General features: G+C 57.1%; 4 protein-coding genes across 4 annotated transcripts; 1 reads left to right on the forward strand and 3 right to left on the reverse strand.

The window, feature by feature from the left end:
• Positions 1-784: 784 nt before the first annotated feature.
• Positions 785-1,884, reverse strand: MFIFM68171_04432 (WW domain-containing protein; the record flags this gene model as incomplete). Its single annotated transcript, XM_071059852.1, has 2 exons — positions 785-855; positions 942-1,884. The coding sequence occupies 2 exons, from the start codon at positions 1,882-1,884 to the stop codon at positions 785-787; spliced, it is 1,014 nt and encodes a 337-aa protein (XP_070915953.1).
• A 2,578-nt stretch (positions 1,885-4,462) lies between these two features.
• Positions 4,463-7,024, forward strand: MFIFM68171_04433 (Mechanosensitive ion channel protein; the record flags this gene model as incomplete). The annotated part of the gene is made up of 2 exons (XM_071059853.1): positions 4,463-6,070; positions 6,128-7,024. 2 exons carry the CDS (start codon positions 4,463-4,465, stop codon positions 7,022-7,024), a joined length of 2,505 nt encoding a protein of 834 aa, XP_070915954.1.
• Positions 7,025-7,858: 834 nt separating this feature from the next.
• Positions 7,859-8,857, reverse strand: MFIFM68171_04434 (Aspergillopepsin-2; the record flags this gene model as incomplete). The annotated part of the gene is made up of 1 exon (XM_071059854.1): positions 7,859-8,857. The coding sequence occupies one exon, from the start codon at positions 8,855-8,857 to the stop codon at positions 7,859-7,861; it is 999 nt and encodes a 332-aa protein (XP_070915955.1).
• A 917-nt stretch (positions 8,858-9,774) lies between these two features.
• ROT2 (glucosidase II) lies at positions 9,775-12,797 on the reverse strand (the record flags this gene model as incomplete). Its single annotated transcript, XM_071059855.1, has 2 exons — positions 9,775-12,662; positions 12,713-12,797. The coding sequence occupies 2 exons, from the start codon at positions 12,795-12,797 to the stop codon at positions 9,775-9,777; spliced, it is 2,973 nt and encodes a 990-aa protein (XP_070915956.1).
• Positions 12,798-13,579: the final 782 nt, after the last annotated feature.

The following is a 13,579-nucleotide window of genomic DNA, read 5'->3' on the forward strand; positions in this document are numbered from 1 at the left end:
CACGGGTGATTTGCGAGAGAGATTCAAGGGTTCCGGTATGTCTGGACTCGAAGGCGGGAGAGGGGTAGAGTATTCCTGAAAAGCTGCCGTACTTGCCTCTCGTCCAGGTGGAACACCTCTGTGGTAGTCATGAGGTGTTTGGCGTGACTGCAGGCTCTGCAACGTGACAGGCGCGCTCACCGCCGAGGGCGGTAGTGGTGGTCGAACACCCATGTAAGGAATGGAAGGAAGGTCTGTTGGCAAAGTGTCTGTTCTACCAGCCTGGTGTCTCCCCGGACTCGATGTCCGGGGGGCCGCCGTAGGCCCGTGACCGTATCCAGTCTTGGATAGGAGCTGAACAGCGTCGTCGATGTCCTGTTGCAGGTCCTTATAAGGTTTATAGGCTTGATAGCTCTTATTCGGACTACCTCGTCGGTTTTCAGGGGGGGACTGGGCGCGGAGAGGGCGTCCGCGGGCGGGTTGAAGAACCGAAGGTACCTTCGCGAGTCCAGAATTGCCCACATACCCAGACCCGGAAATGCTCTCATGGCGTGCTCTAGAAACGGAAATCGTTGCCTGTTCGCCATTGCCTGGACCGTCCAGAGGCTGTTTCGGGGGTATTTGAGGGGGTTTCAAAATCGCAGGAACCTCTGATGACCGACAATGCGATGGTGGCGGTCCCGCCAAAGAATGTCTCTTGTCTCCGTTGGCAAGGCTGAAGTCCCGGGCCCCGGAAATCGAATGCCGGTTACTGGAAATCGTGCTCGATGTATGGTCGGCGCCGACGGCGGCATGCCTCGCAGGATTATAGGGCTGATACTTCCCTGGGGTCGGACCCTTGGTAGCGTTGAACGGTTGCACGGGTCGGCTTGCGGGCTGAGGCAGGGAATTTTGCCGAACTGGCCTGTATGGACGATGTACGGGCTCTTGAACGGCCTGATAAGGCCGTGACTGTTCGTCACCTTGTGTGGGGACCCGCGATGTCTCAGCCTTCTGGTCAGCCCTGCTAGCGGCAGCAACGCGTGCCACAGGAATGGTGTCAGAGGGTAGTTCGGCAGGGGCCAAGTGAAAGGCGTTCGCGTAGACCACGGGTTCTGTTACATCCATCATGATTTCATTGCTGGGCAACTCGACCGGGGCCGGATGGGTCTCCTCGCGGCACTGGGCCGTCAGTTCGCTGGGAAGTTCAGCAACAAAGCCAAGCGGGTCACGCGGCGCCTCGACCTGCCAGTTGTCTAGAAGCGGGACAGTGTGGGATGACACGATATCCGTGTCAACTGTAGCATCTTGACCGGCTTCGACGAATATCACGCTGTTGGTCTCGGATGGTGTGACGGCTGGCTGGCTGTTGGTGACGAGCGGAGTGGTCTCTGCGCTCACTATTGGCGATGTATACGCACGCGGCCTTGTGCCCTGCTTGGGATATTCTTCCGCGGCGGCTGTGGCGACCCTTGCAGTGGTGGTTGCCGTGTCGTCCTGCCCGTCAGCTTGAGCGGTTTCTTGGCTGCTTCCTTGACCGGCCTCCTCTTCCTCCTCTTGCAAAGGACTGATGTCATTGTAGGCGCCAGGTCCCATGTACATGAGGCCATCCGGTTGGAGCCAAAACGGGCCGGTGCCATCGTCCTGCTCAGCAATGGTAGCTGTAGCTGAGCTTCCTCTTTGCTTGGACCATGCGGCTTGTTTCGACGAGGACCCGCCCAGTGTGCTCCGTCTCCTGATCTGTTTCTGGCTCACTAGCTTTTCTTCAGGAGCAAGATCAAAACGCGCCGCGCCTTCGCCCACATACTCGGGAAACTCGTCGCCGGGCTTGGGGAACGTGTACTGGATGAGACCGGTGGGCTTGTAGCGGTAGAACCAGCGCTTGCCGTCGTAGTCCCACTCCCAGTTCTCCGGGAGCGCGGCCATTTTCAGCGTCGTCTCGGCGCGCCTCCGACGCGCTGGAAGGATTGCTACCGTCCCAGCTTGACTGCTGACTGAGATGTAACTGCGGCGCAGAGTCGCAGCGGCGACGCAGCCTTGTGGTGCCGAGGTCCTAAGCCCAGTGCGGGGCGTTCAAGAACAACAACAAAAAAAAAAGGTCAAGATGAGTCTTTGAGCAAATGCATCGGGCACGGCTAGGCTTGGGGAGCCGGAAACGAATCTCGGCCGGGACGGGATGACGATAGATGGGCACGCAAAACTCGACGGGATTGAAGGCAGGTCAGACCAGGTGTTCAGGACGGGGGTAAGAAAGACGGCGCAATTCAAGACCGGCGCTTCCAAGAGGATACGGAAACAATAGTTCTGGCGTCCAACGGATCGCACACGCTTTCCTCTTAGCAGAAAGGTGCGGCTGAGCGCGGATAGCGCGGGGTCCAATTGAAGGCGCAGTAGTTTCTGACCATCGCATGGCGTTTGGCTTATTAGAGGCTTGGGCAGTCCGGCATAAAACGCGCCCAACAGGACAAACCATGCAGGGCAAATCCAATCCTCCTCATGGGTCGCGAATGGGAGGCGGCCAGCAGAGGCTAGGCTGCTCCATGGTTCTTTGGTTCCACATGGGCGTCTGGTTGGAAGGAGTGCCTCCTGTGGCTTGGTAGCTCGCCAACTGGGTAGCGAAATGCATCTAGCGACTTTTATTTGTTGTCTTGACTGTCGTTTGACAAAAACGGGTGAAAATAAAATGCAGTTGGAAGTTCAAATCTCGACGAGTCGGGCGATCCACGGGTGTCAAAACGGCATGCAACTCGCTCGCACGGCTGCTACTGTGACTCGCTCTTGCATACATATATTAGGACCCCGCATTCGGGTGCACCCTTGGTACGGGACAGCGGGGGATCGCACTCGGCCATGGCACCTCGTCTCTCATTCGGCGAATTAGGAGTTCTCTGGCTCCTTTTCGTTTGAGGTATAAGAGCTATTCTAGCATCACGGGATATTACGTTGAACAACTTCTGTTTTGTCTTGTTTCAGTATCTAATGCTGTTTAACACGTAGGGAGCCATTGTCCCTACTTACTCTTTTTTCTCTCTCCTCTCTCCCACTTTATTTTTCCTCTTTTCCCCCTATTTTCTTTCTACGTCCTATTCCAATGCCCTTCTGACAAGTGTTGATACTAAGGAGATACATCTGATTCATGACGCCTAGTAGGCAGTAATGTCGAACCTGAGATTGAAGCGCGCCAAAGATGGCAGGAGACAGATTCGAATCTGTCACCCGGGACCACGTGTCGTATAGGGGCCTGTGCTAATGCTAAACGCCAGCTACCGGAGGTCGCAAACGGGAAACATTCTAGGCTATCTTAAGTAGCAAGCTGGAAAGCTTTGGACGAGGCGCGAACCGGCAAACAGGTCTCTCGGGGCGACCCTTCTAGAAGTGTTATTCCTCTTAATAGGTGCTTACTTTGCTGAACTCTCTTCCTTGTCTGCATCTACTAGCAAACGTATGTATTGTCTCATATTGCAACTAGTTGAGACATAACATCGTTGAACTCGGAACTTCAACATCTCCCAAGAAAGCTGTCATTCCGAGCCCTAACTCGCAGAATTCGAGCGCGGACTCAAAATAGAAAGGGCAGACCTGGCGCCAAGTCGACAGAAAATCCAACATGACGTCATGCAATCTTAAGGGGATGTTTCAGGCCGATCAGAAAAGCCCCATACAATCCAAGCAATCTTGCCCCTTTTGGGCCTGGCAAGGGGGAAGGCAAAGGAAAGAATCGATAAAAAGATCACCCATTCAAGCAGGCAATGGGAGATTGACAGAAATGCGGGGGACGGGCATCGAACGGCAGCCCGCATCCTCTCCGGAACTCGTCCTCTCGCATCCCGAATCAGGGCCACGGAATTTGGTTCGACCTCAGTTACATGCGACTCTGGCACGGGAACAAACATAAGCGCGACTCAGTTGCATTGCGGCTAGGGTAGTCTCTAACCACCTATTCGGCGGGCCGTGTCAGGGGAAGAGAATCTGTGAATCATGGAATCCCAAGCAGCCAAGGAGCCAAGCAGCCAGGCGCGCGGGACCACAGTACGCTACTGTGTACATACATGTCCAGAATGACTTCTCGGGATTCGTGTGCCGAAGCTGCTTTCACCCGTGGCAGGCACAGCAGCACCAAACTGCCACAGCATGCCAATTACGGCACGCAAAGCAACCCAAGAGCGATTCGCCATTCAACAGGACGGACCGTTGAACAAACGGGTTACGCAATTGGGGCGTTCGCCCGATCCCATCCCGCAACCCGCGTAGCCGACTGGAGCCAACACCACCGAACCCTGATCGCAATTATGTACAGTACAAGTTTTGGGTGCGATCGCCCACATCTCGTGTGGGTCACAGTGTGGATCCGCTCCTGGGGAACTTGGGATGAAGAGACCGAGTGAAAGACAGTTTTTCCACCCGTCTCGCGTCGAGTTCTGCCTTCTCTCCTCCTCTTTTAGAGCCGATCTGAACCAGATCATCCCCCGTGTAAGCCGCCAGTCTCTCCCCTCGATGCGGCAACATGGCGCCGCCGGGAGAGTCGCCGCCCCCGCCCAAGCGGCCTGCCTTACACGTTCAGATGCCGTCTTACTCCGGCCCGAGCCCGGAGGCCAGCGACCCCGAGAAGTCCCGGCTTGATCCCGACCACCTCGCTCCCGAGGCGGCACCCATGAGTCCTAGAGACTCCAGGGAAGCGGCGAACCGCCTACATGACGACCTGGAGCTCCTCCGCGCCGAGCGGGTCGTGTCCCGGCAGGTGCACCAGGAAAACCACTCGACTCTAGGCCGGTCGAGGAACAGGAGTCACGACGAGAGGGTGCCCGAAGATGCCTTCAACACAGTGGCAGCCCCGGCCGCGCCTGTCGCCACCGCACCGGTAAAGGCGACGTGGCTCACCAAGCTCTGGGTCTGGCTCAAGAAGTTCCCTCGCGTGCTGCGCTACATCCTCTACGCAATTCCAGCCGGCATCCTAATCTTGATCCCTGTCTTCCTGGACGTGTTCGCATACAACCGCGAGGGGGATCCGGTTGGCGGTCCTGGGGGTGTGCAGCTCATGTGGTTCGGCATCTGGTTGGAAGTCGTCTGGCTGACTCTGTGGGCCACCCGGATTGTCACGTCGATAATGCCCTACATCGTTGCCTTTGCCGCCGACACAGTTGGATCCAGCAATCACCAGAAGTGGAAGGATATTGGGCGGCAGCTCGAGCTCCCCACAGCCCTATTCCTCTGGCTGCTAGCGGTGCTAATATCGTACAAACCTATCCTCAATAACCATCGCGTCATCACCGACCCCAAAAGCGACGACCCCACCCCCTATATCCTGTGGATCGATATCGTCTGGAAGATCATCATCGCCTTGTTCGTCCTGGCAACGCTGAACTTCGTGGAGAAGATCCTGATCAAGTGGATCGCGGCTTCTTTCCACCTGCGCACATATTCGCACCGGATCCGCGAGAACCAGATGCAGATCGGCTGTCTGGTGGCCCTGTACACGTACGCCAAGGCGTGCCTCGAGGCACAGGACCCCGCCTGGGACTCAGCCGGCAGCGGAGAGGATCCGTCAGGGAGCCCATCGCCGTTAAAGGCCATCCAGAACAATGCACGCCAAGTTTGGAGCAAGGTCGGGAGCGCTGCCAGCCGCATGGCCGGCGACTTCACCGGGAGGAGGATTCTCAAGAACAACCATCCACAGAGAGTGGTAACGGAGCTGCTTCGCACCACCGAATCCAGCTACACGCTCGCGCGCGTCTTCTACCGCACCTTCGTCAAGCCGGACAAGACGACCATCACGGTCGACGATCTGCAGCCGGCCTTTCCGACACAGGAGGATGCCGAAGCATGCTTTTCCGTCTTTGACAAGGACCTCAACGGCGATATTTCGATGGAGGAGCTTGAGATGGTGTGCAACGAGATCCATCTGGAGAAGAAGGCCATCGCAGCGTCGCTCAAAGACCTGGATTCCGTTATCAAGAAGCTCGACGAGGTGTTCATGTTCATCATTGCAGTGATTGTCATCATTGTTTTCATCAGCATCATATCCAATTCCGCTGCTGCCGCGCTGACGTCGACGGGCACTGTCATTTTGGGTCTGTCATGGCTGCTCCAGGCGACTGCTCAGGAGTTCCTCCAGGTGTGTTTAATAATTCCCCCTTCAAAAAGATCCGCCCATATCCTCTGACACACATAGTCTATCATCTTCGTCTTCGTCAAGCATCCGTTTGATGTCGGCGACCGGGTCACGGTCTATGGCAATACAGGCTCGATGATGAGGGGCGACGATTACTACGTCCTCGAGGTTTCCCTTCTGTACACCGAGTTCAAAAAGATGGAGGGCCACGTGGTGCAGGCGCCGAACTCTCTGCTCAACACCCTGTTTATCCTCAACCAAAGACGCAGCCAGGGGTTGGCCGACCCGATCAACTTGAAGCTGCGCTTCGGGACGACTGAGGCTCAGATCGAAGAGCTCAAGGCCCGGATGCTCGAGTTCTGCCTGCAGAACAAGCGAGACTATGCACCGCGTATCATCTCCGAGGTCCAAACCATCGACGAGGTCAGCAGCATCACCATGAACATCATCTTCTTCCACAAGAGCAATTACCAGAACGAGCTGCTCCGCCTCAATCGGCACAACAAGTTTGCCGTCGAGCTGATGCGGCAGATGCACGACATGGGTCTCGAGACGCCGCGCCTCGTGCAGCCCGGCGGTATGCAGAGCATGCCGCTGTATTGGACCCAGGTACAGCCTCCTCCTAGTTACCAGAGTGCGCCCCCGGAGCCACTCCAGCCCTCTTCGAGCTCGGCCGCGGCATCGGCAGCGGCAATGGCGCGCAAGCGAGGAAACAGTAGGGCTGCGGTGGTGGATGCCGGCATGGACTTCCAGGATATCTACCACAACAGGAAGCCGGACACGGTGACCCGGCTGGCCTCGATCCGCCAGTCGCCAAGGGAAGACGAGGTCCGCGCCACCGGCGTTGACGACTATAATGAGAAGCGGCCGAGCGCAGACAGCGAGTCGGCGCGGCGGAGGATTTGGCGGCCTGGGAGCCGGTCGACGAACCAGGAGTCTACGAGCAACGCTGTATGATGAAGGGGGGGTTGCATTTACTGCGGCGGTTTATGGCATTAAAGCGTTTAGACGAACCAATTGTTCTTACAAGACAATAATTCCCAGGGTTATTAACCACGCAATATGTGCTGGAGACATCGAGATCGAGAAAAGTCTTTAACCATTGGGTCCAAGTCACTTTGAGAGCGATCACCATGCAACTGAGAGTTAACTAAACGAAAGGGAATACGGTTAGCTCAAGGAGAGACTGAGATGAGAGATCACCCCACAACATCAAGGCGACGCCAGCTGTGACTATGCAGGAGTTGTGGCGATAGGCCCAAGGCAGACGATAGCCAGCTTCGCCTGCTCGTGTGACATAAAACTTGTGAAGGGGACTCGCTCCGGTAGCACGAATCAAATCGACGAGGCGGCTACACGCCAGCCATCTTTTTAAGTTCTCAATGTCCGGATATTGATGGTCGGTATTTGATTTATCAACCGAAACACCGGTCCGTTGCTATAGTACCCTCACTTGAAGCATCAATCATATCAGCGTCTCTACCCAAGGTAACAGAGTCTCCCCCGAGAGCATGATCAGTTCCGATCCCCTACAATGAGAGATGAGGCAGTTGAGAAGAATGCTACGTGATTAATATACGAGAGATAAAGCACTCTGGTTTGATGTCAAACTAAAGCCAATTTCTGACACTCGCCTTTACGCCTCGCTTCTTCCACCAGTTTGAGCACTTGAACTACGTCTCCAAATTAGTATTGTGATAGTCTGCTACTAGTATTACGTGTTGTTGCCCCTTCCATCCTTCCCCTCACCCCTTAGCATACTCAGCTGAATTTATTACATCTCTCCTCTTATCACTCATCCTCTCCCAAAACCCGCTTGCACCCCAGCCTCGCCTCTCCCAACAGCTCACACTTCGTCAGCCTCCCACCCTGCGCATCCAGCCTAATATCCATCACCTCCTCCGCCTCACCCACATCCCTCACCTGGCCATCCGCAGACGTCACCATCGCATCCCCAAAGGTAACGCTCGTAAAGTTGGCCAACGCAACCGGGACATTAGGCAGCCCAGCAAGGGGGAAGTCCTCCACCACCCACGAGACCCGCCTCGCACAATCCGCCGCGCTCGCGCTCCCGCTCGCGCTCCCCACATCCCCCACCTCAACCCGGTGGGACGCGGTCTGGCGCGGCACCAGCAAGGCCGCCCCGCCGTCCTCCCAGGCGTCGGTGGCCGGGCCGGCGCCGAAGTTGTCGACGGCGACCTCGACCCAGCGGCCGGCGTCCTCGGCGCGCAGGCGGAAGCGCACCAGGTCGCCCGTGGCCACCGAGAAGTTGCCAAGGCCCGTGGACGACCCCTGGCCGGGGAACTGGTACCAGGCGAAGGGGCTCTGCGCGCCGCCAAACGTGCCGTCCCAGAAGACGTCGACGCCCGCGCGCAGCGTCGTCGAGGCCGCGCTGCACGGCGCGCCCGCCGACAGCCCCACCCAGAAGGACGCCGCGTACACGCCCACCGGGTTGTTCGCCGTCGGCCCGGACGTCGGCGCGTCGGCCTGCGGGATGCGGAAGGTGCCCTCGATCGTGGTCACCGAGTCTGGAGAGGCCGGAGGGTCGGCGCCGACGGGTGGGAGGGTGAGGATGGCGCCGCCTCTAGTGGATTGGGCTTCTTGGGCTTGTTGAGAGGAGAAGAAGCGTGCCGGGGCCGGGGCCGGGAGGGGAGGGGTTAGGGTGTGGAGGAGGGCGTAGTGGTAAGCGGGTGCATTGCGTGGACGGATTGGCGGGGCCGGGAGGGTGGCTGCGTAGGTTGATGTGGTGAGGGTGAAGGTGAGGGTTGTTAAGAGGGCCGTTGGCTTCATGGTGAGTAATGGGTGATGAATGAACGAACAACTTCCGTGGGGTGCAGTAACCGAACCGACAGAGCGTTCTGGAAGGAAAAAAATGAGAGAGTTTAAAGACGTGAAAAAAAAAAAAAAGAAATGCCCAAGGATGGAAAGCAAATTCCTCGTCACGACAGACACCAATGAAGATTTACCAAATGATATGAGAACGACACAGCTCCCAGTGTCGTCAATCTTTAACCTGACGAATGAACGGCCAAGCAAGGGAGCAGATGTCGGCAGTCCTAGTTGTATATAACCCCCTACTCATGCAGGCAACAGCACAAGTCTGGCCTAGACTTCAATTGGCCCCTGGCCCAAATACCACAGTAACCCTCCCTGGTTGCACCCGTTCTGCAGACGATCTTCACGGGAAAGTTGCCGCCTCCGCCCGTCATCCACGTGCCACAGAACTATACCCCTTTCTGTTTCTCCAAAAACCCTGTTGTTGCACACATCGGGATCATGCGAAGCATCTTCACACCCCAAAGTCCGAGCAGTCCAGTCCCGACTGGGTGGCGGTGCGCAGTGGACAGCTCTCCCCAACTCGTGCCACCCCGCTACTGCGGCTACGCGGCAACGCCAGGAACACGACCTGGAACTTTGGGATCGCCCGGTAATTAATATCTGACATGGCGCTCATTGGTTGTGACATTTTGGTTAATCCATCGGGATTGGATGACAGGAGAACGGAGACCAACCGCGCGGTACCACCGACTCGATCTAAGTCCAGATTGGTGCTAGGTGATAGTACTGCATCAAACCAGTCCTATTCTTTGCGTTGTATATCGCAGGCAAGGTAGCTATATATACGAAACCGGAAAACAAGCTCCCTTACTTCGCAGCTTCTAGCCCAAACACCCCCCCTACAGCGCATACGCCCCCCCCCAAACCAATCAAGCAAGGTCAACCTTCCAATCCGCCCCAATCCTCGCGCCAACCTTCTTCACCACCGCAAACGCCGCCCGCCCCTTCTCAGCCGGCGTAAACTCCAGCTTCGCGCTCCATGTCTTACCCTCGGATTCAACCTTGAACTCCTTCTTGCCTGCCCACGCCGCCGGCGCGCCGACAATGACAATCTTGTCCACTCCCACCGTCCGCATCTTCTTCATCCAATCGCCCTCCTCCAGGCCCTTCCCATCCCTCCCCTCGGCATCCACAGACGCGATGCTCTTCGCCGCACCATCAAACACAAACCTGCGGTGGATATACTGGCCCTTCCTGTAATCAAATGAATCGCCGTCATCCACGTACAGCTCGCCCTCCGCGCGCTTGCCGTCCCGGGGGACCGTCACCACCAGAGTATAGTCGTCCCACCTCATCAGGGCGCTCGAGCGGCGGGGGACGTCGCGCCGCGCAAAGATGTGGCCGCCGCGCATGAGCAAGGGGATCTTGTCGAGCGGCGCGTCCAGCGAGACCGTCTTGCCCTTGGAGGTCGGCACGACCTGGTACGTAAAGTAGTCGTAGTAGACCTCGGCGTCCGGGATCCAGACATCCGCCGTCTCCTTGTCCTTTTGCGTGACAGGCTTCGCCAGCAGGCCGGTGTTACCCACGAAGAACTGGTCGTCGACGCCGAAGCCGGCCTCCTCCGATGGGTGCGTGTAGAACATGGGCTTGATGATGGGCGTACCGTCGACGTGAGCCTGGCGGAAGGCCGTGTACCACGACGGGAGCAAGCTGTAGCGGAGCCGGAGGGCCGCGCCGATGATGGTCGTGTATGGCTCGCCGGCGAGGTACGGCTCGCGCCGCCGGGCGTCAATGTGCGCGTGACCGCGGAAGAAGGGGTAGAAAGCGCCGGCCTGGTACCACCGCGTCAGGAGCTCCTTCTCCGGGTTGCCAAAGAAACCGCCGACGTCGGCGCCCGAGAAGGGAAAGCCCGAGATTCCTTGACTGAGAATCATGGGGATGGACGCCTCGAGGTGGTCCCACGCGGCTTGGTTGTCGCCCGTCCACATGGCACCAACGCGCTGAGAACCGGCAAAGAAGGCCCGGGTGAGCACGAACGGGCGCCGGAGCTCGCCGGGCTTGCGCGTCGTCAGGGCGTGGTACGTGGCGTTCTGGAACGTCATTCCGTTCAGGTTGTGCACGTCGCGGTGTTCCCAATTGCCGAAATGGAGATTGTCCTTGGGCATGGTTGTTTCCGGCCCGTTGAAGACCGACGGCTCGTTCATGTCGTTCCAGATCCACGTATTCTCCATGGTGCCCTTAAACGTGTCGTACTTGAAGAGCGAGGCCCACCATTCCCGCGCGGCGGGGCTAAAAGCGTCGATCCAGTACGACGAGCCCGGCCAGCACCAGCCCTCAAAGAGGTTGCCCTCTTTGTTCTTGACGCCGAGCTCTTTGGACTTGAGCTCCGCGACAACGGGATAGTTGTCAACGTTCTTGATGTGCGGGTCGATGATGGTGACCAGTTTCCGGCCGTGGCTGTCCAGCTGCTTGCCCATGCCGATCGGATCCGCAAAAGTGTGCTTGTCCCAAGTAAAGTACTTCTTCTCCTCCGTATACTCAATGTCCAGCCAAATGACGTCGTAGGGCAGCTTAAACTTGTCCATCTTGCGGTCGACATCCTTGACATCCTCGTCCGAGACGTAGTTCCAACGGCACTGATGATACCCGAGAGAGAACTCCTGCGGCATGGCCGTAGTGCCCGTGAGCTCGCCATACTTGGCGGTGAGGTCCTTGGGAGTCGGGCCGAGGAAGACGAACACATCCAGCAGACCACTCTCAGAGATCCAGTGCGTGTGGGTGCTCGTCTTGGACTTGACACCCAAGGCAAGAGGGTTCTTGGAGTCCTTGCCCTTGGTAATGTCAACCCACGTCTCCGCCGCATTCAGCCAAAAGACGCCGACGCTGGAATCCTTGCGGTGTGCCTGCATGAACGGAATGGCGCCGTAGAGGGTCATGGGGCTGTCGAGGATATACTCAAAAACATCGGCGTTGTACATCCTGTAAGGTTCCTGGTAATTGCCGTCGCCGCCGCGGGTCTGCTTGAGCGACAGAGGGCCAGTGTGCGACGGGATGCCGAAAACGTGTTCATAGCCGACAAACGAGATATCGAGCGCAACACTCTCTGGGCCACGAGGTTTAGTGTCCGTATTGCCGCCAAAAGTCTCATCCCACCAAGTGCTCTCGTCTTCGCCCTTGGGCTCCTCCTTCTTTTCTTCCGGCTTGTCTTCGCCTTCCTTGTTCTCCCCGTTCGCCTCGTCGCCCTCCTTCTTTTCGGGTTCAGCCTTCTCAATCTTGGGCCTCCAGTGCTCAATGTTTAAAAGGCCCTGGTCGTTGAACTTGATCTGGCTGTTTCCATCGCGCTTAAAATCGATGCCGAAGGGAGAGAACTTGATGGTGGCCTCAAACTTGGAGGACGGACCAAACTTGACGGTGAGCTGCGTCTTGTCCTCGTAGTCGACCTTTGCTGCCTTGTCCAGGGTCAGCCCGCCAACAATAACCCATTGCTCAGCTTCGTTGTAGCGCTCTTTCCTCGCCTTGCTGTCGTGGCGCAACTCGATTTCTCCTTTCTGTCTCTTCTCCTCGTCGACCGTGACCCGCGCGGTTCCGGACTCGAGGAACGAGACGGTGATGGGCAGTCGGACAGTCTCGCCGCTATCGTTGATGGTCTTTAGGATGGTAGCCTGGTACTGTCCATCCTTGAACGACCCGGATTCGGGCGCGATGTTATAGGGCGACTGCCATGAACTCGCTGCGAGGGCGTGGTCCGCAAATGCACGATTGCGCTTGCAGAAGCCTGACTGGTGGCACTTCTTAAAGTCGTGTTCCTTGACGGCGACTAAGCTTGTCATTATAATGACCACGAGAGTCTAACCATGCGGCTCATACCTGTCGGGGCAAATGTGGCAGAGAGAGCGGACAGCAGGCCGAGATAGGCCGTCCATCTCGCGGACACCGAGCCCGCGATTAGCATCTCGACTTATCGCCCTAGCCGGACGCGGGATCGAATAGGAAGCAAAGCTAGATAGCCAAATGCACGAGGGAAAAGAAATGGAAAGACAAGGCCTAGGTAATACTCATCGAGAGACCTCCAGGGTCGCAGAGGCACTCAATGGCTGTCTCGAAGCTGGCAAACGATGTGGTGCTTCGAGTGGCACGGCAAGGAAAGCTGTCCCATCTTGAATCGAAGCTGCGGGACTGGATTGGCCACCTGTCTTGGTCGGGGACGCCAGGGGGCCATTGGCCGGTCGACCCCTGCAATCCAGCGGGCCCCTCTTATCCGGCACTTATTAAACGCCCATTGTTCAATAACCCTGTTAGTGAATACTCATGTGGACGGGCACTGGAATAATGAGTAGCTCTTCCATCGACATGTTCATCATTGGGTACGGATTGAATTATTGGAGAGTTGTACTGTACTAAGGTACGGGCCAGGAGGCCAGGTGCTCTGAGTATGTACAGTAAGGTAGACAGCCGACGCGTGATCCGAGATCCGATAGCTGCCTGCGTTATCGTCTTAAGCGTGAATACATGAATTAATCGAGGTAGGCGAGCACAGATGCTACGTGGAGAAATCATCATGATCCCGGATGGCCACAACAAAGTTCCGGTGGAAAGGGCAAATGGTTAGAGCGCGCCTACTTAGCACAAGCTGTCCGCAGGGGAGGAGGACAAAGTATGGTCATCAACCTTTTGGGTCCCTCTCTGCCACAACTGATATCGAGTCCAGAGTTGAGAACAGCATTTGCTCGTCCC

The sequence above is a fragment of the Madurella fahalii genome, assembly GCF_045866475.1.
Source record: "Madurella fahalii IFM 68171 DNA, scaffold_2, whole genome shotgun sequence".
NCBI lineage: Eukaryota > Fungi > Ascomycota > Sordariomycetes > Sordariales > Madurella > Madurella fahalii.